Consider the following 18,753-nt stretch of genomic DNA (forward strand, 5'->3'; position numbering starts at 1 on the left):
ATTAATCTGTTAACTTTTATTATAGCTAGTTGTATAACCTGCCAGATTGGTTGGAAATAGATGTACAAGCCTTTAAATCTTAGACCTAACTCACAAGAGGAGAAAACTATTATTGCTATATATTTGTTAGTGCTCAACTAGGGAGATAATTTGTATTTTTGATTTTTGTCTTTCTAATTCATCTTTTTAATGTCTTTATTTAGTTTTGTTTTTGTAATATTTCCAATCCCACCCACCCACCCCGGTTGGGAGTTTATATTTTAATTTTCTGCATTAAATGTTTTTTAAAAAAAGACTGAGAGGTAATTACTGGTCCATGGTGAGTTTATGGCTAACTAAGTATTTAAACAAGGTCTCCCATTCTCCGTAGATCAGCCATTGCATATTCAAGGCACTGACCAAATTTCTTGACATCAGAAAATGGTTTCATCATATCTGTACAGAATCTTTCGAGGAGGATGAGAGTACCATGAAGTGCTCCCTATGCAACATTTATGCTCACCACAAGTGCTTAGGGTTAACCAAAAGCGTAGCCCAGTTCCTACAATCAGCTTCACTTAAAACCTCCCAGTTTGCATTTCCACTTTTCTGCCCATCATGCAGACCCAGACTGGACAAATTTATTGTCCTACTTGAAAGGGTTGACACCATAGAAGCATCCCTCAAAAAAAAAGATATAACACAGAGAAGCAAAGATCCAACATCCCGAAATCCTATCCCAACCCAACAACCACAGGAAACCACCAATCCTGCAAGTAACATCTCCATCCTCGTCAAAGACGCAATTGAACATGAACAGAAGTGTCCCAATGCTATCTTACTTGGACTTGAGGACACCAATGAATCCGATGACATCACAAAGGTTCACAACATCAGCAGCAACGTTCAGGCATCAACCATCTCCTGATGAAATCATCGATGTTTCCTATGACGGCCCTGAGTTCAAGAACAGTGACGGCTTAGTGGCCCCATGCTTCTGCAGAGTTGTTTGCAAGAGTGAGACCAGCAAATGCAAATTCATCTCCACAATAAACTCACTTGCCAAAAGCTGCACTAACCATAAGAAACTTTGTTCACGGCCCGACCTGTCCATACTGCAATTTGCCCGTGCCCGTGAGCTCCGCTCGGAGCTCAAAAGACGCCAGGACCAAGGAGAGACCGACCTGTACATTGATTACTGCGATGACTGTATCAAACACAAGGCCAGCGGCCCACATCCCAACAACCACCCCCCAACAACCAAAACTAGCATGCATGCCCCAACTTCCTCCAGGTCCACCACTACAGATCTTAAATGCAAGCTACTTAACGCAAGAAGCCTTGCAAAGAAAATGCCTGAATTCCTCCTCCTACTACATACAGCCCCATTCGACCTTATTTTTGTCTGCGAGACCTGGTTGAATGTATCCTTTCCAGACTCCATTGCCACATTAAGTGACTATCATGTTTACCGGTCTGACTGTGAAAACCGTAGAGGGGCTGGTGTTATCTTCTATAAAAAGTCCCTAGGTCTAAAAAAGTTTAAAGTTACAGAGGAGCTTGCTGTTCCTGAGACCATTGTTTGCGAACTGTTCCTAAATACCACATTTCGCTTCTTACTATGTTACAGAGCCCCTGATTATGAACTTGGTCATACGAACAAGCTAACTGCATTAATAATGTGGGCAACCTCCTGCCCGCAACCTCTTATCTTTCTTGGTGACCTCAATTTACCTCTTATTAATTGGACCCTAAACGAATGTACAACCAAACCTATACATGCAATCCTGTACAATGCTGTTACAACTCTGGGGCTGGATCAATTGGTAATGAACAACACTAGACTCAACAACTGCCTTGATCTCATCTTCTACAATAGTTTAAACTCAATATATGGTCTACAAGTTAAAGAATCTTTTTCCAACAGTGATCACAGCATGATACAGTCAGGTCCAGAAATACTGGGACATCGACACAATTCTAACATCTTTGACTCTATACACCACCACAATGGAGTTGGAATGAAACAAACACAATGTGCATTAACTGCAGACTGTCAGCTTTAATTTGAGGGTATGTACATCCAACTCAGGTGAACGGTGTAGGACTTACAGCAGTTTGCATATGTGCCTCCCACTTATTAAGGGACCAAAAGTAATGGGACAGAATAATAATCATAAATCAAACTTTCCCTTCTTAATATTTGGTTGCAAATCCTTTGCAGTCAATCACAGCCTGAAGTCTGGAACACATAGACATCACCAAATGCTGTCTTCAGTTCCTGCTTGTTCTTGGGGCATTTTCCCTTCAGTTTTGTCTTCAGCAAGTGAAATGCATGCTCAATGGGATTCAGGTCAGGTGATTGACTTGGCCATTGCATAACATTCCACTTCTGTCCCTTCAAAAACTCTTTGGTTGCTTTTGCAGTATGCTTTGGGTCATTGTCCATCTGCACTGTGAAGCGCCGTCCAATGAGTTCTGCAGCATTTGGCTGAATGTGAGCAGATAATATAGCCCAAAACACTTCAGAATTCATCCTGCTGCTTTTGTCAGCAGTCACATCATCAATAAATACAAGAGAACCAGTTCCATTGGCAGCCATACATGCCCACGCCATGACACTACCACCACCATGCTTCACTGATGAGGTGGTATGCTTAGGATCATGAGCAATTCCTTTCCTTCTCCATACTCTTCTCTTCCCGTCACTCTGGTACAAGTTCATCTTGGTCTCATCTGTCCATAGGATCTTGTTCCAGAACTGTGCAGGCTTTGTTAGATGTTGTTTGGCAAACTAATCTGGCCTTCCTGTTTTTGAGGCTCGCCAATGGTTTACATCTTGTGGTGAACCTTCTGTATTCACTCTGGTGAAGTCTTCTCTTGATTGTTGACTTTGACACACATACACCTACCTCCTGGAGAGTGTTCTTGATCTGGCCAACTGTTGTGAAGGGTGTTTTCTTCACCAGGGAAAGAATTCTTCGGTCATCCACCACACTTGTTTTCCATGGTCTCCCAGGTCTTTTGGTGTTGCTGAGCTCACTGGTGCATTCCTTCTTTTTGAGAATGTTTCAAACAGTTGTTTTGGCCATGCCTAATGTTCTTGCTATTTCTCTGATGGGTTTGTTTTGTTTCTTCAGCCTAATGATGGCTTGCTTCACTAATAGTGACAGCTCTTTGGATCTCATCTTGAGAGTTGACAGCAACAGATTCCAAATGCAAATAGCACACTTGAAATGAACTCGGCCTTTTATCTGCACATTGTAATTGGGGTAATGAGGGAACATCACACATCTGGCCATGGAACAGCTGAGAAGCCAATTGTCCCATTACTTTTGGTCCCTTAACAAGTGGGAGGCACATATACAAACTGCTGTAAGTCCTACACCGTTCACCTGAGTTGGATGTACATACCCTCAAATTAAAGCTGACAGTCTGCAGTTAATGCACATTGTGTTTGTTTCATTCCAACTCCATTGTGGTGGTGTATAGAGCCAAAGATGTTAGAATTGTGTCGATGTCCCAATATTTCTGGACCTGACTGTAAATATTTGTCTATCATGAATTTACATCCTTACAAAGAGGGTCATAATGATGGGACACCAAATTATAACTTTAAAAAAGCTAACTATGATCTCATAACTGCCGACCTCACATCTCTTGATTGGCACCTTCTGTTCACTGGCTGTAATACTGCAGAACACCATTATAACACTTTTTTGCTCGAAGTCAATAGAATCATTAAACTATACATACCATTAATAACCCCCAAAGGCCCCCCCCAAAAAAACTAATTACCCATAACAATAAGAAGCTTCAATCAAAAAAAAAAATCTCTGGCGAGAAAACAAATCTGGCTAGGTAGCTAACCTTAAAAACCGCTACAAAGCCTTATGCCGCCAGATAAAGGCAGAATGCACCAATTACCATTGCAAACAGGAGGAAGAGCTGTTTCACTCTAAATCCACCCAAGCCTTCTATAATTTTGTAAACACCAAACTTAAAGACTCGAAAACTATCCTACCTCTAAAAGGACCTAACTGGGAAGACTGTAATGATGAAGTCGTTAAGGCCAACCTCCAACACATTCTTCAGTCTTTGTCAATAGCAATGGCTTCTGCCCCACATTTCCTAGTCGTATCACAACTACTTGCAACAATCTGCTACATATTGATTTTACAGTAGATAACGTCGAAATGGCACTACGCAATCTAAAGCCATATCTATCTATTGGCCCTGATGGATTATGTGCCTACTTCTTGAAAAAGCTTTCCACTGCCATAGCCGAACCTCTAAGTATAATCTATGAGGTATCTTTTAGAACCCGCTCCTTGCCTGATCTATAGTCATTAGCCATGGTCATTCCTATCTTCAAAAAGGGAGACCCCAGCCTAGAAGAAAATTACAGACCAATTTCACTGTGTTGCATCACCTGTAAAGTTATGGAATCAATTATAAACCAATCCATCACCCTCCACTTAGAGACAAATAACCTGCTTTCTAACAAGCAGTTTGGTTTCAGGAAAAATTAGTCCTGTAATCTGCAACTCCTACACTGCAGAAACAATTGGACTGCACAACTCGACCAGGGTAAAGCAATAGGTGCAATTTACATAGGCTTCTGCAAAGCCTTTGATTCAGTGGTACACAACAAACTACTGTTAAAACTAAGCTCTTACAGCATTTCCAGATCCCTGCACAAGTGGATAGCTCATTGCCTGGAATCCACACTATATCGGACATTAATACAATTGAGCAGGTCCAGAGGTATTTCATGAGAAGAGTACTCCACTCCTCTGCTCACAATAGAATCCCTTATGCTACCAGGCTTGAAATGTTGGCCTTGGATAACCTGGAATTACACCGCCTATGATCTGACCTAAGCATAGTACACAAAATTGTCTGCTACAATGTCCTACCTGTCAACAACTACTTCAGCTTCAACCTCAATAATACATGGACAAACAATAGATACAAACTGAAGGTAAACCGCTCCAAACTCAATTGCAGAAAATACGACTTCAGCAACAGAGTGGTCAATGCCTGGAATGCACTACCTGACTCTGTTGTTACATTCTCAAACCCCCAAAATTTTAACCTTAAACTGTCTACCATGGACCTCACCCCATTCTAAGAGGTCTGTAAAGGGGGCATGCATAAGCGCACCAGCATGCCTATCGTCCCTGTCCTAATGTCCACATTTATTTGTACTCATTTCCTATGTTCATGTCCATGTTTATACTTACTGTATACCTGTTATCTTATACATATAAATAAAATAAATAAAAATATATACAAATAAATAAATAAATAAAAATATTCTTTCTGGAAAAAGAAGGAAGGAAGGAAGGAAGGAAGGACTCACAGTGTCTAGTTCAGTTTCCAAACTGCAGTTCCTGATCTGTGGCAACACTTCTGCATATTTTCTAGGGTAAACAGATGCCAAATACTGCTTCATATTCTCAAGGTTTTCTGTTGTTAATAAACCTTCTTTCAGATCAAATACATTAGTCAACAGCAAGATCATCCTGAAAGGCAATTTTTAAAAATCTAATAAAACAAATAGCAGGATTCTCAAGACTTTAACAACATTTTAGAGTTTTCAAAAAGAAGGGGAAAGCAATTCAAGGAAGACGGAATTACTGTTTATTTATCGTAACAAAATGAAATATTATTAAATGTTAGACAATTATTAGCAGCACATTAGCTATGTTTACAAGTATTAAGATCTATTTTTTATGAGATTTCATACTTAGTTCTCATCATCTTATTTCAGAAACCTTTCTAAAACCAATACTTATATACCATAAAATAAATTTTCCTTAGAATATGAATCAGGAATTATTTATTTTAAAAAAACCACTTAACTTCAGTAAACCATTTTTAAATTTGTATGTTTACTGGGCAGACTTAAAAGAAAAATAAATAAATTTGTATTAAAAACCAAGCTTACTTGTTTACGCAGCTTTTATAATTGAAAGTTGCTTTAAAGCCATAAATGGAGAATGTGACAATGCTGGCAAATATTGAAGTAGCACTATTTATTAATGAAACAATGATGGCATGTCGCTCACAATTGTTGTTAGGATCATTGTAGCTGGCAAACGCTATCAAACTACCAAAGCCCAGGCCGAGAGAGAAGAAGATTTGAGTAGCTGCATTAATCCAAGTCTTGGGGTTTGCTAGTTGCTCCAGCTGCAAGGAATAAATGGTGAGAATATTCAGAAAGTAGTTATATTAACCATATTACCCATAGCAAAAGTTCAGAGGCACCCACAAATTCATTTGTTTTTGTAGCATTTCAAAAATTCTACTTCCTTAATGAAACTGAAAGCCAACTCATTACCAATCTGTAGTTTATGAGATAGTCCTTGATTTACAACTGGCTTACAATTGATAGTCCTTGACTTACAAAGTTGCGACAGCCTGAAATTGAAGTTCTGACAGTTGCCCCTCCCGCCACAGTCATATTACCAAACTTCAGGCACTCTGAAACCAGGCAGCATTTGTAGCCATTTATAGTGTTCCATAGTCACATGACTGTCTTTTACAACAGTTTGGTAGAAAATTGGTTTTTACTTCTGGTTTTCAGCAAAACTGCACCCATAGCAAATCACTGGATCGCTTAACAACCATGGCATTTACTTAACAACTACAACTGCCACTTTACAATTGCTGTATTCACTTAATGACTGCTGCAAAAAAAGTTGTAAAAATGGGTCAATCATGTGATCAACTCATTTTTTTGACCGTCACGACTTACGACCGGCTCCATTTCATTATAAATTGAGGACTACCTGTAATGAAAAAAAAATGCAAAATATTGGCTCAGCTTCAAACACAGCCATTTTCTCCAGTCTAATTAAATCCAAATGCATAAAGTCATATTTACATCATATTTAATGAATTTTTTATTTTCTTAGAAGTATTCAAAGTTTAATAGGATAATTATGGTTTTCTGACCTCCTTTTCTGCTTGAAACTATAGTATTGGGAATAATGCATTGGGATATTTTTACTATCTCCTCTCTCCCCCCTAGATAAATTTGTCCTAGAGGAGTAGGAGATGAGCCAGAGAAGATTTGGGAAGGAAGGCAGAATTCCACTGTATTATGTGGGATTGATTATTTTCCTGTTTACCCAGTTCTGTAATCATACTATGATTAAATATTGTCCACATATCATTCTTACACGTGTGTGTGTGTGTGTGTGTGTGTGTGTGTGTGTGTATTTAAATATATTTTAAGTTCCGGAGATCACTTACACTTATAGCCACAGGGGCAAGTCAACTACCCCCTACCTTCCTATTTCCAACACCATCATCTATGTCCTTTTGGCCCTCTGCCACACTGCATCTTCTTGTTCCTGCTGCTAATGAGGCATGCCTGGTGTACCTGAAGGTCAGGCTGAGGCTGGGCTTTGCCAAAAGCAGCCCCAGAGCCGTGGCACACCAAAAAGCTTGTTTGCAGCACTCCTGGGCATGGCTGGGCTTCAAGTTTGTTGTAGGAACAAGAGGAAAAAAGAGGCGGTGGTGAGACCTCTCCTCTAGAAGCCTTCCCTGGACCCAGCAGTATTGGCTAACTATTGTCCAGTCTCCAATCTTCGCTTTGTGGCGAAGGTTGTTGAGAGTGTGGTTGCGCGACAGCTCCCCCAGTACCTGGATGAAACGATGTATCTAGATCCGTTCCAGTCGGGCTTCAGGCCTGGGTACAGCACGGAAACGGCATTGGTCGCATTGGTGAATGATCTCTGGAGGGCTCGGGACAGGGGGTGCTCCTCTGTCCTGGTCCGGTTAGATCTATCAGCGGCTTTTGATACCATCGACCATGGTATCATACTGCACCAGTTGGAAGAGTTGGGGATGGGAGGCACCATACTATAGTGGTTCTCCTCCTTTCTCTCCGACCGGTCACAGTTTGTGTTGACGGGGGCAGAGGTCGACCCCGAGGCCCCTTATATGTGGGTTGCTACAAGGATTGGTCCTCTCGCCCATTTTGTTCAACATTTATGTAAAGCCGCTGGGCGAGATCATCCGTGGTTTTGGGGTGGAGTACCATCAGTACGCTGAAGACACCCAGCTGTACATCTCCACCCCAGACCACCCCAACGATGTCCTTGAAGTGATGTCCCAGTGCCTGGAAGCCGTATGGATCTGGATGGGGAGAAACAGGCTCAGGCTCAACCCATCCAAGACTGAGTGGCTGTGGTTTCCGATGTCCCGATATAGTCAGCTGGTGCCATCACTGACTATTGGGGGCGAATCATTGGCCCCCACGGAAAGGGCTCGCAACTTGGGTGTCCTCCTGGATTCACGGCTGTCTTTAGAAGAGCACTTGACGGCCGTGGCCGGGAGGATTTTTCATCAGGTTCGCCTGATCCGCCAGTTGCGTCCCTTTGTAGATTGGGACTCCTTACGCACGGTCACTCATGCCCTCGTCACCTCCCGTCTGGACTATTGTAACGCTCTCTACATGGGGCTCCCCTTGAGGAGCACTCGGAGGCTCCAACTGGCGCAGAGTGCGATCGCGTGGGTGGTGACGGGAGTGACATGGCGCTCTCATGTAACACCTCTCCTGCATGAGCTGCACTGGCTCCTGGTGGTCTTCCGAGTGCACTTCAAGGTTTTGGTTATCACCTTTAGAGCGCTCCATGGCTTAGGACCTGGTTATTTACGGGACCGCCTGCTACCACCAATAGCCTCCCCCGACCAGTACGCTCCCATAGACAGGGGCTCCTCCGGGTGCCGTCGGCCAAACAATGGCAACTGGCAGCCCCCAGGGGGAGAGCCTTCCCTGTGGGGGCACCTACTATCTGGAATGAGCTCCCCCCGGAGATATGGAGGATCCCGGATCTGCATACCTTCCGTCGCGCGCTCAAGTCTTTCTTGTTTCATCAGGCTGGCCTGACCTAAGTCTTTCCCCTTTTTAAATGGAAATTTTAAATTTGGTTTTAAAGTATTGGGTTTTTAAATTTGTTCAGCCAAATTATTTAATTAGTTTTATTCTATTTTAAATTTTGTATTTATATTGTTTTATTCTATGGCTGTTCACCGCCCTGAGTTGGCAGCAAGGAGATAGCAAAGCAGCTGAGTGGTGGGCTGCAGGGGTCTCCCAGTGCAGGGTGACAAGAATGACTGTATTTGGGACTAGGCTGGGGTAGCTGCAGTTTCTAAGGTATGAAAAGCAACCACACAGTCACATGGTTTTAGGGTTGCTTGTGACCCCACAAGGCTGGGGGTGGGGGGAAGGCAAAAGGACAGAAATGGAGAGGAGATAAACAAATGGAGGGAATTGGAGGTATTCCCTTGCCTTAATGAGGCTTGGGAGAGGAGAGACCAAGCCCAGAATGTTTGGATTGGGATATGTACTTTCTTAATGACCTGCAATTCTTGGTTAAAAACAGAAATAGAGAATGCCAGGATTGTGGTCACAAAGTGATGTGGTTATGTGACCTCTCTCTTTATGACTGCATCACTTAGTGATGACTATTCCAGTCCCAATTGTTGTCATAAGTCAAGGACTACCTGTATAATTCAAGCTCCACTTTTTACATTGCCTTGTTTCCCTGATTACCACCTTCTCCTCTTCCTCTTCCTCATTTACCACTTTGGGGAGTGATGGAGGTACAAAGTTCTGTTTCTTGCTCTTCTGGCAGCTTCAACCATTACACTGTTAAACTGTGTTCCCTGACATTAGGAGAGGTTATATGTCATGCAGTTGTTGTTGTTGCCTTTGAGTCACTGTTGACTCCTGGACAATTGGACAATTCCCTGAAATTTTCTTGGCAAGATTTCAGAAGTTGTTTGTCATTGTCTCCTTCCAAGGGCTGAAATAGAATGAAATGGCCCAAGGTACCTAGCTGGTCTTAAGGCAGGATTGTCCCAGTTTCTACTGTAGTCTGGCACCTTAACCACTACACCAAACTGGGTCTCATATGTCATGCTACTTCATATAAAAAGTACATTTAGGCAATACATTACAAAAATCCCAAATTAAATTTTATTGGACATCAACAGAGCAGAATCATTTGTGTATGTACGTATTTGAAGAGACAACAACGGAACAAGAGGGGTACTCAAGGGTACATCTGAACATTGGCATTTTGAGCAGACCATATTTATATTAATATTACTGAATTTTGACTATTGCTAGTAATGTTGTTGTGAAAATATACATATTAGTGTATTTTATTAGTATTTATATTAGTATTTTTATTTATATTTATTTATATAATATTTTTTTTACTATCAAGATGGTATTAAACTAAATAATAACAGAACCTTTCCCCTGGAGAAAACTAATACGCAACTATCCTTTATAAAGGTTATAAAGAAATACATTTCATTCCTTGCCAAAACTTGGGGCCAATTTTAGCCTCAAAGAAAGAGCATCCCATGATCTGAAAGCAGTAGAGAATAAGAAATTTTCTTTCATATTCAGTGGATGGCCCTTTCTTTTCAACATATCGTTTTGTTCATTTCTTAGTACGTAGATGAATTCATAATAAGAAAAAAAATGATACTCCAGTCCCTATATTATTTAAAACTTTTTTTAAGATGCAGGCTAATACAGGTAGTCCTCAACTTGAAACAACAATTGAGCCTAATATTTATGTTGCTAAGTGAAACATTTGTTAAGTGAGTTTGCCCCATTTTACGACTTATCTTGCCACAGTTGTTAAGAATAAGAATAAGGACTTCCGGTTTCTTCGTCTTCGGCGGCGGCGGTGCCTTTTGAAGCTCCGCCAGCCCCGCCGCTTGTAGAGCCGCTTCGCGACTAAGAAGCGGCTTGAAAACTTTAAAATCCTTAGGATTTTTGAAGAGAGATCGCAGGGCACAGGTTGAGCCCCTGCAATCCCCCCAGGGAATAGTTTCTGGGGAGGGAACAGGAGCGGCTCCCGTTTAACCTGCTGGAACTCCGGGCGGCGTGGGACAAGTCTGCTTTTGCAGAACAAGCCGGCTACAGGAAACTTCAAACTGAAAGGAAAGGAATCAGCCTTAATAAGCAGCATATTTTTACTTGAACCCTGAAACTCGGAATCGCAAGTATTAGAGTTTTCTTGGCTTTCTAATCTGAGTGAAAAATGCGGATGAGTGAAAGTGAACTGTAAAAACATGGCGCTTAGCCTCAGAGTTAACGAGCTGGTGAGTGTGGATTGCTGAACTCATCTTGCTTTGTCACAAAGTTTCTAAACTGTTACGAAGTTGCTTCGCTTGTAACGAGAAATAAGAGAGAAGTTTCTCCTTTTTTAATATTGGACTTTGCTTTACTTTAGTTTTTATTTGATTAAATCTGGGGGACTTTTTCAGAAGTCTTTGTGGAGGTGGGAGAGGAAGAAGAACTTCCCTTTTTAGTAAAACCAGCCTACGTGGCAGGATGGCCTCAAAGAAGCAGGAAGCGAAGGCAACAGGAGGTGGATCTCCCACACATAAAACACAGCCTCCCCCTGCACAACAGACACAGACTCAGAAAAAAGATTTTGATGTGGGAGATTTAAAAGAATTTATTTCTAAAATTTTGGATGATAAATTTCAAAAATCTCAACAGGAGATAGATGACAAACTTCAAAAGTCACATCAGGAATTTATGCAGGAAATTAATGAAGTTAAAGATATGGTGAAACAGAATCAAAACAAGGTGACCAAAAAAATATCAGAAGTGGCGTCTGGCCTGGCAGAATTTATTATTAAAGTTGATTCTAAAGTTGAAGAATTTAAATCAGAAGTTAATGTTAAGATGAAAGATAATGATTATAAAATTGCTGATGTTGACAATAAAATGCAGAGAGTTGAAGACGAAATTGTGATGGTACAATTCAGGGCAATGGAGTTTGCAATACGGCTTCGAGGAATCCGAGAAGAGGATAGACAGGATTTGAGACAGGTTTGTTCTGAGCCTCTGGCTAAGATTTTAAAACTTAATTCTGATGTGGTTTTTCACAAAATAGATAAAATTTACAGAGTGAATTCTTGGGTGGCCAGACAAAGACAATTGCCCAGAGATGTGGTCATATATTTTACAGACAGAGAAATAAGAAATGACATCCTGCAAAAATCCTTCTACACCTCTGTGCAAGTGGGGGGCTCACAAATTGGAGTTTTTAAAGAATTACCTCCTAAAATGTTGAAAACTAGAAAAGACTTTGGCTTTCTTGTTAAAGAATTGCGAAATCAACAGATACCATTTCGGTGGGACGCCCCAGTTGGTATAATTTTGAGATACAAGGGAGAAAGATATCGTTTGAATACCGTGGAGAAGGCAGAGCACTTCTACACTACTACTCTTAAGGAAAGAACACCATCCCCACGAACATCTACAGCTTTGGAGATTAAGGAGAGTGATGAGAAGCAACCTCAACGAGAATTGCAAGAACAGTCTAAGCAGGAACCAGAGGAAATGCAAGGCACAGAAGGAGGTTTTCTGGATGAGCCTCTGCTGGAATCTTCTCCAATCTTGGACCCGGCTCGGATGATCGAAGTTAAGGATCAACGTATAACTCGAGCTCAATCTAAGTTACTTAAACAAAAGCAACAACAACAACAGGAAAGACAAGACAAGAAGGGAGTTAAGACTACTATACAAGAGACTGGAGCCATGGGGGGAGCGACTCCAAAGATTTTGGATGATATTCGGTTATTCTGCTCTTTGCTCCAGAAAGATGAAGATGACGCTTAAGTGTTTATCTTGGAATGTGAATGGGTTGAATTCAGCACAGAAAAGGAAGAAATTATTTATATATCTGAAACAATTTAATAATGATATAATTTGTCTACAAGAAACGCATATTACAGTTCAAGATCAAAAATACTTGATAAACTCCAAACTAGGAATACACTTTATATCTTCAACGTTGCAAAAAAAGAATGGTGTGGTTATCTATGTAAATAAGAAATTTACGGCTAAAGTTATAGAAACAGATGAAGATGGTAGGTTTGTAGCAATTGAATTACTTACAACATATGGCCAAATTCTTTTGATAGGAATTTATGCTCCCAACCAACAACAGGATTATTTCTATAAAATGTTACATACTAAAATACTACAATGGGACTATAGATCTATTTTAATCATGGGAGACTGGAATGGAGTAATAGACTCTAAATTAGACAAAAGGAGTTTAGCGAAATCTAGGATTAGGTTACCTCAGACCTTTTTTGATATGAAAGAAGATTTGGAACTAAAAGATATTTGGAGAATACATAACCCAAAAGAACTGGACTATACTTTTTTTTCAGATAGACATAGATCCTTCTCTAGGATTGATTTGATTTTGTTGTCAGATGATTTACTTGTCAAAACAAAAAGAACAAAGATTTTTCCAAGAACTTTGACTGACCATAGCCCAGTATGGATAGAAATTGAGATGGATAAGATTGAGAGACGTTCTTGGAGATTAAATGAGAACTTGTTCAGATATGAAAAAAACATAACAGAACTTAAAAAGCACTTGAAAGAATTTTTTGAAATAAATTTGAATAAAGGTACCCCAATAGAAATTGTGTGGGATGCAAGTAAAGCTTATATGAGAGGGGTGCTTATCTACATGAACTCTAAACATAGAATGATTCGACAAAAGAAAAGAACTGAATTGGAAATAGAAATAAAGAATAAAGAACAGTTACTTATTAAAAATCCAACAGATGAAAGAATATGCGGTGCTATAAAACTTTTGAAAGATCAATTTCAAATGCTTATGGCGGAACAAGTTGCAACAAACATACAATATGCGAAGCACAATACATTTTGTAACGCTAATAAACCGGGCAGATGGTTGGCTTACACATTGAGGAAAAAACAGAGTATACGGACTATTGATAGTATTGATATTGGAGGGAAAGAAATTTTTCAACAAAAATTAATTAAAGAAGCTTTTGTGGACTATTATACCAAACTATATGCCAAAGAGGAGGTGCAGAATGGACTTATAGAAAAATATTTAAACGATAAAAGAGTTACAAAAATTACTGATCAACAAAAGGAAAGAATGAATTATCCTATAACAGAGGAGGAGATAATAGTAGCAATTAAACAGTTAAAAACAGCCAAAGCTCCTGGTACGGATGGTTTGACTGCAGTGTATTACAAAACTTTGCAAGCTGAAATGGCGGAACAACTCAGAGATTTATTTTGCAATATTCAACAAGGGGGTAAAATACCCCCATCATGGACAACAGCTTATATATCTTTGATACCAAAAGAACAAGTCGGTCCTAAAAAACCAGAGAATTACAGACCAATATCTCTTTTGAATACAGACTATAAAATCTATGCGAAAGTATTAGCCAACAGGTTGATGCCAGTAATCCAAAAGGTGATTCATGATGATCAAGCGGGATTTATCGAGGGCAGATACATGAAGGATAATGCAAGGCAAGTAATAGATTTATTGGAATATCTTGAGAAGAATAAACAGATTCCTGCAGTGCTGGTCTTTTTGGATGCAGAGAAGGCCTTTGATAGAGTGGATTGGAATTTTCTACTAAAGACTTTAAAAAAGATGGACTTTGGGGATCAATTTATACAGGCGATTTCAGCAATTTACCAAGAGCAAAAGGCACAGATCATTATTAATGGAAGTTTGACAAAAGAGTTCAAAATTGAAAAAGGAACAAGACAGGGATGTCCGCTGTCCCCTTTTATTTATTTTAACACTAGAAGTCTTGCTAAATACAATACGGGACTCTAATATCCTGAAAGGTATAAAGATTAGGCAAGAGGATTACAGAATAAAGGCATTTGCAGACGATCTAGTTGTTACCCTATCACAGCCAATGGAATCAATAATCCTGATGAAGGACATTATACAAGACTATGGTAAAGTTTCAGGTTTTAGACTGAATCCAAAAAAGACTAAAATGATAGCTAAAAACATGACACAAGATCGTAAATATGAGCTTGAAAGGAGGGCAGGTTTTGAGATTGTACCAAAGGTAAAATATCTAGGAGTTCAGGTTGCAGAATCAAACATGAAATTGTTTCAAAATAATTATGAGGTGTTGTGGCGAGAGATGCAGAAAGACATGGAGACTTGGAAAAAACTGCAGCTGTCTCTACTTGGAAGAATAGCAGCAGTTAAGATGAACATTTTGCCAAGATTTCTTTTTTTGTTTCAAATGATTCCGGTGCTTAAAAGTGATAAACAATTGAAAGTCTGGCAAACTGGAGTGAATAAGTTCGTCTGGAACGAGAAAAAGCCGAGAGTGAAATTGAAAATTATGCAAGATGTTCCAGAAAGAGGAGGTCTTAAACTTCCAAACCTACAGTTATATTATGATGCAGCAGCTTTAACTTTAACAAGTGATTGGTTTGGAAGTAAAAAGGCTGGAATATTGAATGCAGAAAGTTTTGATCTTGAATTTGGATGGCATGCCTACTTATTTTATGATGACAAAGTTGATAAAGTATTTAAAAGCCATATACTTAGAGACTCTTTGATGAGAGTTTGGAAGAAGCACCGATTCAAATGGGATTATAAAATACCGCTATGGCTGGATCTTGGTCATATTTTGTGGAATACAAATATAATGTCACTCGGGGGGGTTTTATACAAAGAGGTTCTTTTTACAGATGCGGGCAGATGGCAGCTGAAGACATTGCAGACACTGTTGGATGAAGGGATTAATCTAACTTGGTTACAATATAATCAATTACAATCGAGATGGAGAGAGGACCAAAAAACTGGTATTATGTTGCACGAGGAAGAATTGGTTAGACATATAAAAGAGAAAGGTCCAATGCATATCAAAAGGCTTTATAATGTTTTGTTAGAAAGGGATTCAGAAACTGAATTAGTTAAAGATTGTATGATTAAGTGGGCACAAAATTTTGAAGAACCAGTGATGTTGGAAACATGGGAAAAAATTTGGGTTCAGAATGTTAAATTTACTCAGTCGCAGAATTTGAGGGAAAATTTCTATAAAATGTTTTATAGATGGCATTTAGATCCCAAAAAGTTGTCATGTATGTACCCTAATGTTCAGCCAAAATGTTGGAGATGTGAATGTTTGGATGCTACGTATTATCATGTTTGGTGGACCTGTAGGAAAGTTAAGGCTTTTGGGATAAAAATCTGGTGGGTCATGCAGAATGTTTTGAAGAAAAAAATTCAATTTTCTCCACAATTGTTTTTATTGGGTATAGTTAAGGGTTTTACATTGGGTGAAACAAAACTGATATTGTATATGACAACAGCAGCAAGATTGTTGATAGGTAAATATTGGAAAAATGAAGCTTTGCCCACTATTGAGGAATGGACTTTGAAGATGGCCAGTTTTGCAGAGATGGCGAAGATTTCAGCATACTTAAAAGATTGTTCACAAGAGACTTATGAATGGGAATGGAAAAAGTGGATAGAATATGTTCAGAACAAATATCAAACTAGAAAATATCAAATAGCTTTTATTTGAAAATAATGTATTAGAAATATTTTAATGTAATGAGGGTAAATAGAAAAATTATAAAGGGGGGGGAGGGGTTCAAGTTTTTATACAAGTTTTATATTAAGGGTTTTTTTTTAATTTTTCTTACCAGATATGAGTATAATATAGGGAAGTCTGGGGGGAGGGGAGGGTTAGGGAGGGTTAGGGAGGGTTAGGGAGGTTGGGAAGTTTGGGGTGGGTGGTGGGGGGGGGAAAAGGGGTGAAAATGTAATTGTAAAACTTTTGCAATAAAAAAAAAAGAATAAGAATAAGAATAATTTTATTTCTATACCACCCTTCTCCCAAAGGACTCAGGGCGGTGTACAGCCTATTAAAAGCACAAGACAAACATCAATTAAAATAATTTAAAATTATTAAATAATTTGGCTCAATTTAAAACCCCAGAAATTTAAAACACCCAATTTAAAATTATTATGTTGATAGCCCGGCCTGGCGGAAGAACAGGGTCTTGAGTGCACAGCGAAATGCCCCGAGGTCGGAGATCTTACGCACTTCGGGGGGTAGTTCATTCCACAGGGCTGGGGCTCCCACAGAGAAGGCCCTCCCCCTGGGTGTCGCCAGCCGGCATAACTTGGCTGATGGCACCCTGAGGAGATCCTCTCTGTGGGAGCGAACTGGCCGGTGGGAGGCTATTGGTGGCAGAAGTCGGTCTTGAAGGTACCCGGGTCATATGCCATGGAGCGCTCTAAAGGTGGTGACCAATACCTTGAATCGCACCCCGAAGACCACTGGGAGCCAGTGCAGCTCGCGCAGGAGGGGTGTCACTTGGGCACGAGTTGCACCCATAACCACCCGCGCAGCCGCATTCTGGACCAATTGGAGCCTCCGAGTGCTCCTCAAGGGGAGCCCCATGTAGAAAGTATTACAATAGTCCAGCTGGGAGGTGACGAGCATGAGTGATCGTGCGCAAGGTGTCCCGGTCCAGAAAGGGCTGCAACTGGCGAATCAGGCAAACCTGATAAAAGGCCCCCCTGGCCATGGCCATCATATGCTCTTCAAAAGACAGCCGTGCGTCCAGGAGGACACCCAGATTGCGAGCCCTCTCTGTGATTCACCCCCAATAGTCAGCGATGGCACCTGCTGACTATATCGGGACGCCAGCAGCCACAGCCACTCGGTCTTGGACGGATTGAGTCTGAGCCTGTTCCTCCCCATCCAGACCCGCACGGCCTCCAGGCAGCAAGACATCACATCAAGGGCATCGTTGGGGTGGTCTGGGGTGGAGATGTACAGCTGAGTATCATCAGCTTACAGATGACACTTCACCCCAAAACCACGGATGATCTCACCCAGCGGCTTCACATAAATGTTGAACAGAAGGGGCGAGAGGACCGACCCTTGCGGCACTCCCCATGTGAGGCACCTCGAGGTCGACTTCTGCCCCCCTGCCAACACAAACTGCGAGCGGTCAGAGAGGAAGGAGGAGAACCACTGCAGAATGGTGCCCCCTATTCCTAACCCCCTCAACCGCTGCAGCATGATACCATGGTCAATGGTATCAAAAGACGCTGAGAGATCTAATAGGACTAGGACAGAGGAGCAGCCCCTGTCCCGAGCCCTCCAGAGATCATCCACCAATGCGACCAATGCTGTTTCTGTGCTGTACCCCTGCCTGAAGCCCGACTGGTATGGGTCCAGATAGATAGCTTCATCCAGGGGCCGGGGAAGCTGTCGTGCCACCACTCTCTCATCAACCTTTGCCACAAAATGAAGGTTGGAGACCGGACGGTAGTTGCCTAATTCAGCCGGGTCCAGGGAGGGCTTCTTGAGGACGGGCCTCACTACTGCCTCTTTCAAGGCGGCAGGAAAGGCACCCTCACTCAGAGACGCACTTATAATTCCCTGGAGCCAGCTTTGTGTAACCTCCTGGGAGGCCAGTACCAACCAGGAGGGACACAGGTCCAATAAACACGTGGCGGCACTAATCTTACCCAGTACCCTGTCCACATCCTCGGGAGCCACAGGATCAAACTCCTCCCAGATAACATTCTCAAGACCTACCCTCGTCTCCTCCCCTGGACTCATCCAATCGGAATCCAAGCCATCCCGAATCCGAGCGACTTTATCGGAATTGCACAAAATCCTCAGCACGACCCTGCAAGGGATCTTCCCGCACTCCCCCCCGAAGAAGGGAGTGGGTCACCCTGAACAGGGGGGCTGGGCGGTTCTCTGCAGATGCGATAAGAGCAGAAAAATGGTTAGATTTTGCCGCTTTTATCGCCACTAGGTAGGTCTTGATATAAGACGTCACCTGTGTCCGGTCAGAATCAGATTGACTACTTCTCCAAATGCTCTCTAGGCGTCTTTTCCGACGCTTCATCTCTCTCAGCCCCTCAG

General features: G+C 41.2%; 1 protein-coding gene across 3 annotated transcripts in view; it reads right to left on the minus strand.

Moving 5' to 3' along the window:
* Positions 1-18,753, minus strand: part of SLC6A20 (solute carrier family 6 member 20) — a 61,981-nt gene that overhangs the window by 20,649 nt on the left and 22,579 nt on the right. For all 3 annotated transcript variants that reach the window (XM_060685925.2, XM_060685927.2, XM_060685926.2), the window contains exons 6-7: positions 5,933-6,174; positions 5,345-5,507 (exon numbers count right to left, since the gene is read on the minus strand). In XM_060685925.2, coding sequence (XP_060541908.1) covers positions 5,345-5,507; positions 5,933-6,174 — 405 coding nt within the window. The remainder of the gene's footprint in view (positions 1-5,344; positions 5,508-5,932; positions 6,175-18,753) is intronic.

This window comes from Pantherophis guttatus, chromosome 4, assembly GCF_059756535.1.
Source record: "Pantherophis guttatus breed Tessera chromosome 4, ASM5975653v1, whole genome shotgun sequence".
Taxonomy (NCBI): Eukaryota; Metazoa; Chordata; class Lepidosauria; order Squamata; family Colubridae; genus Pantherophis; species Pantherophis guttatus.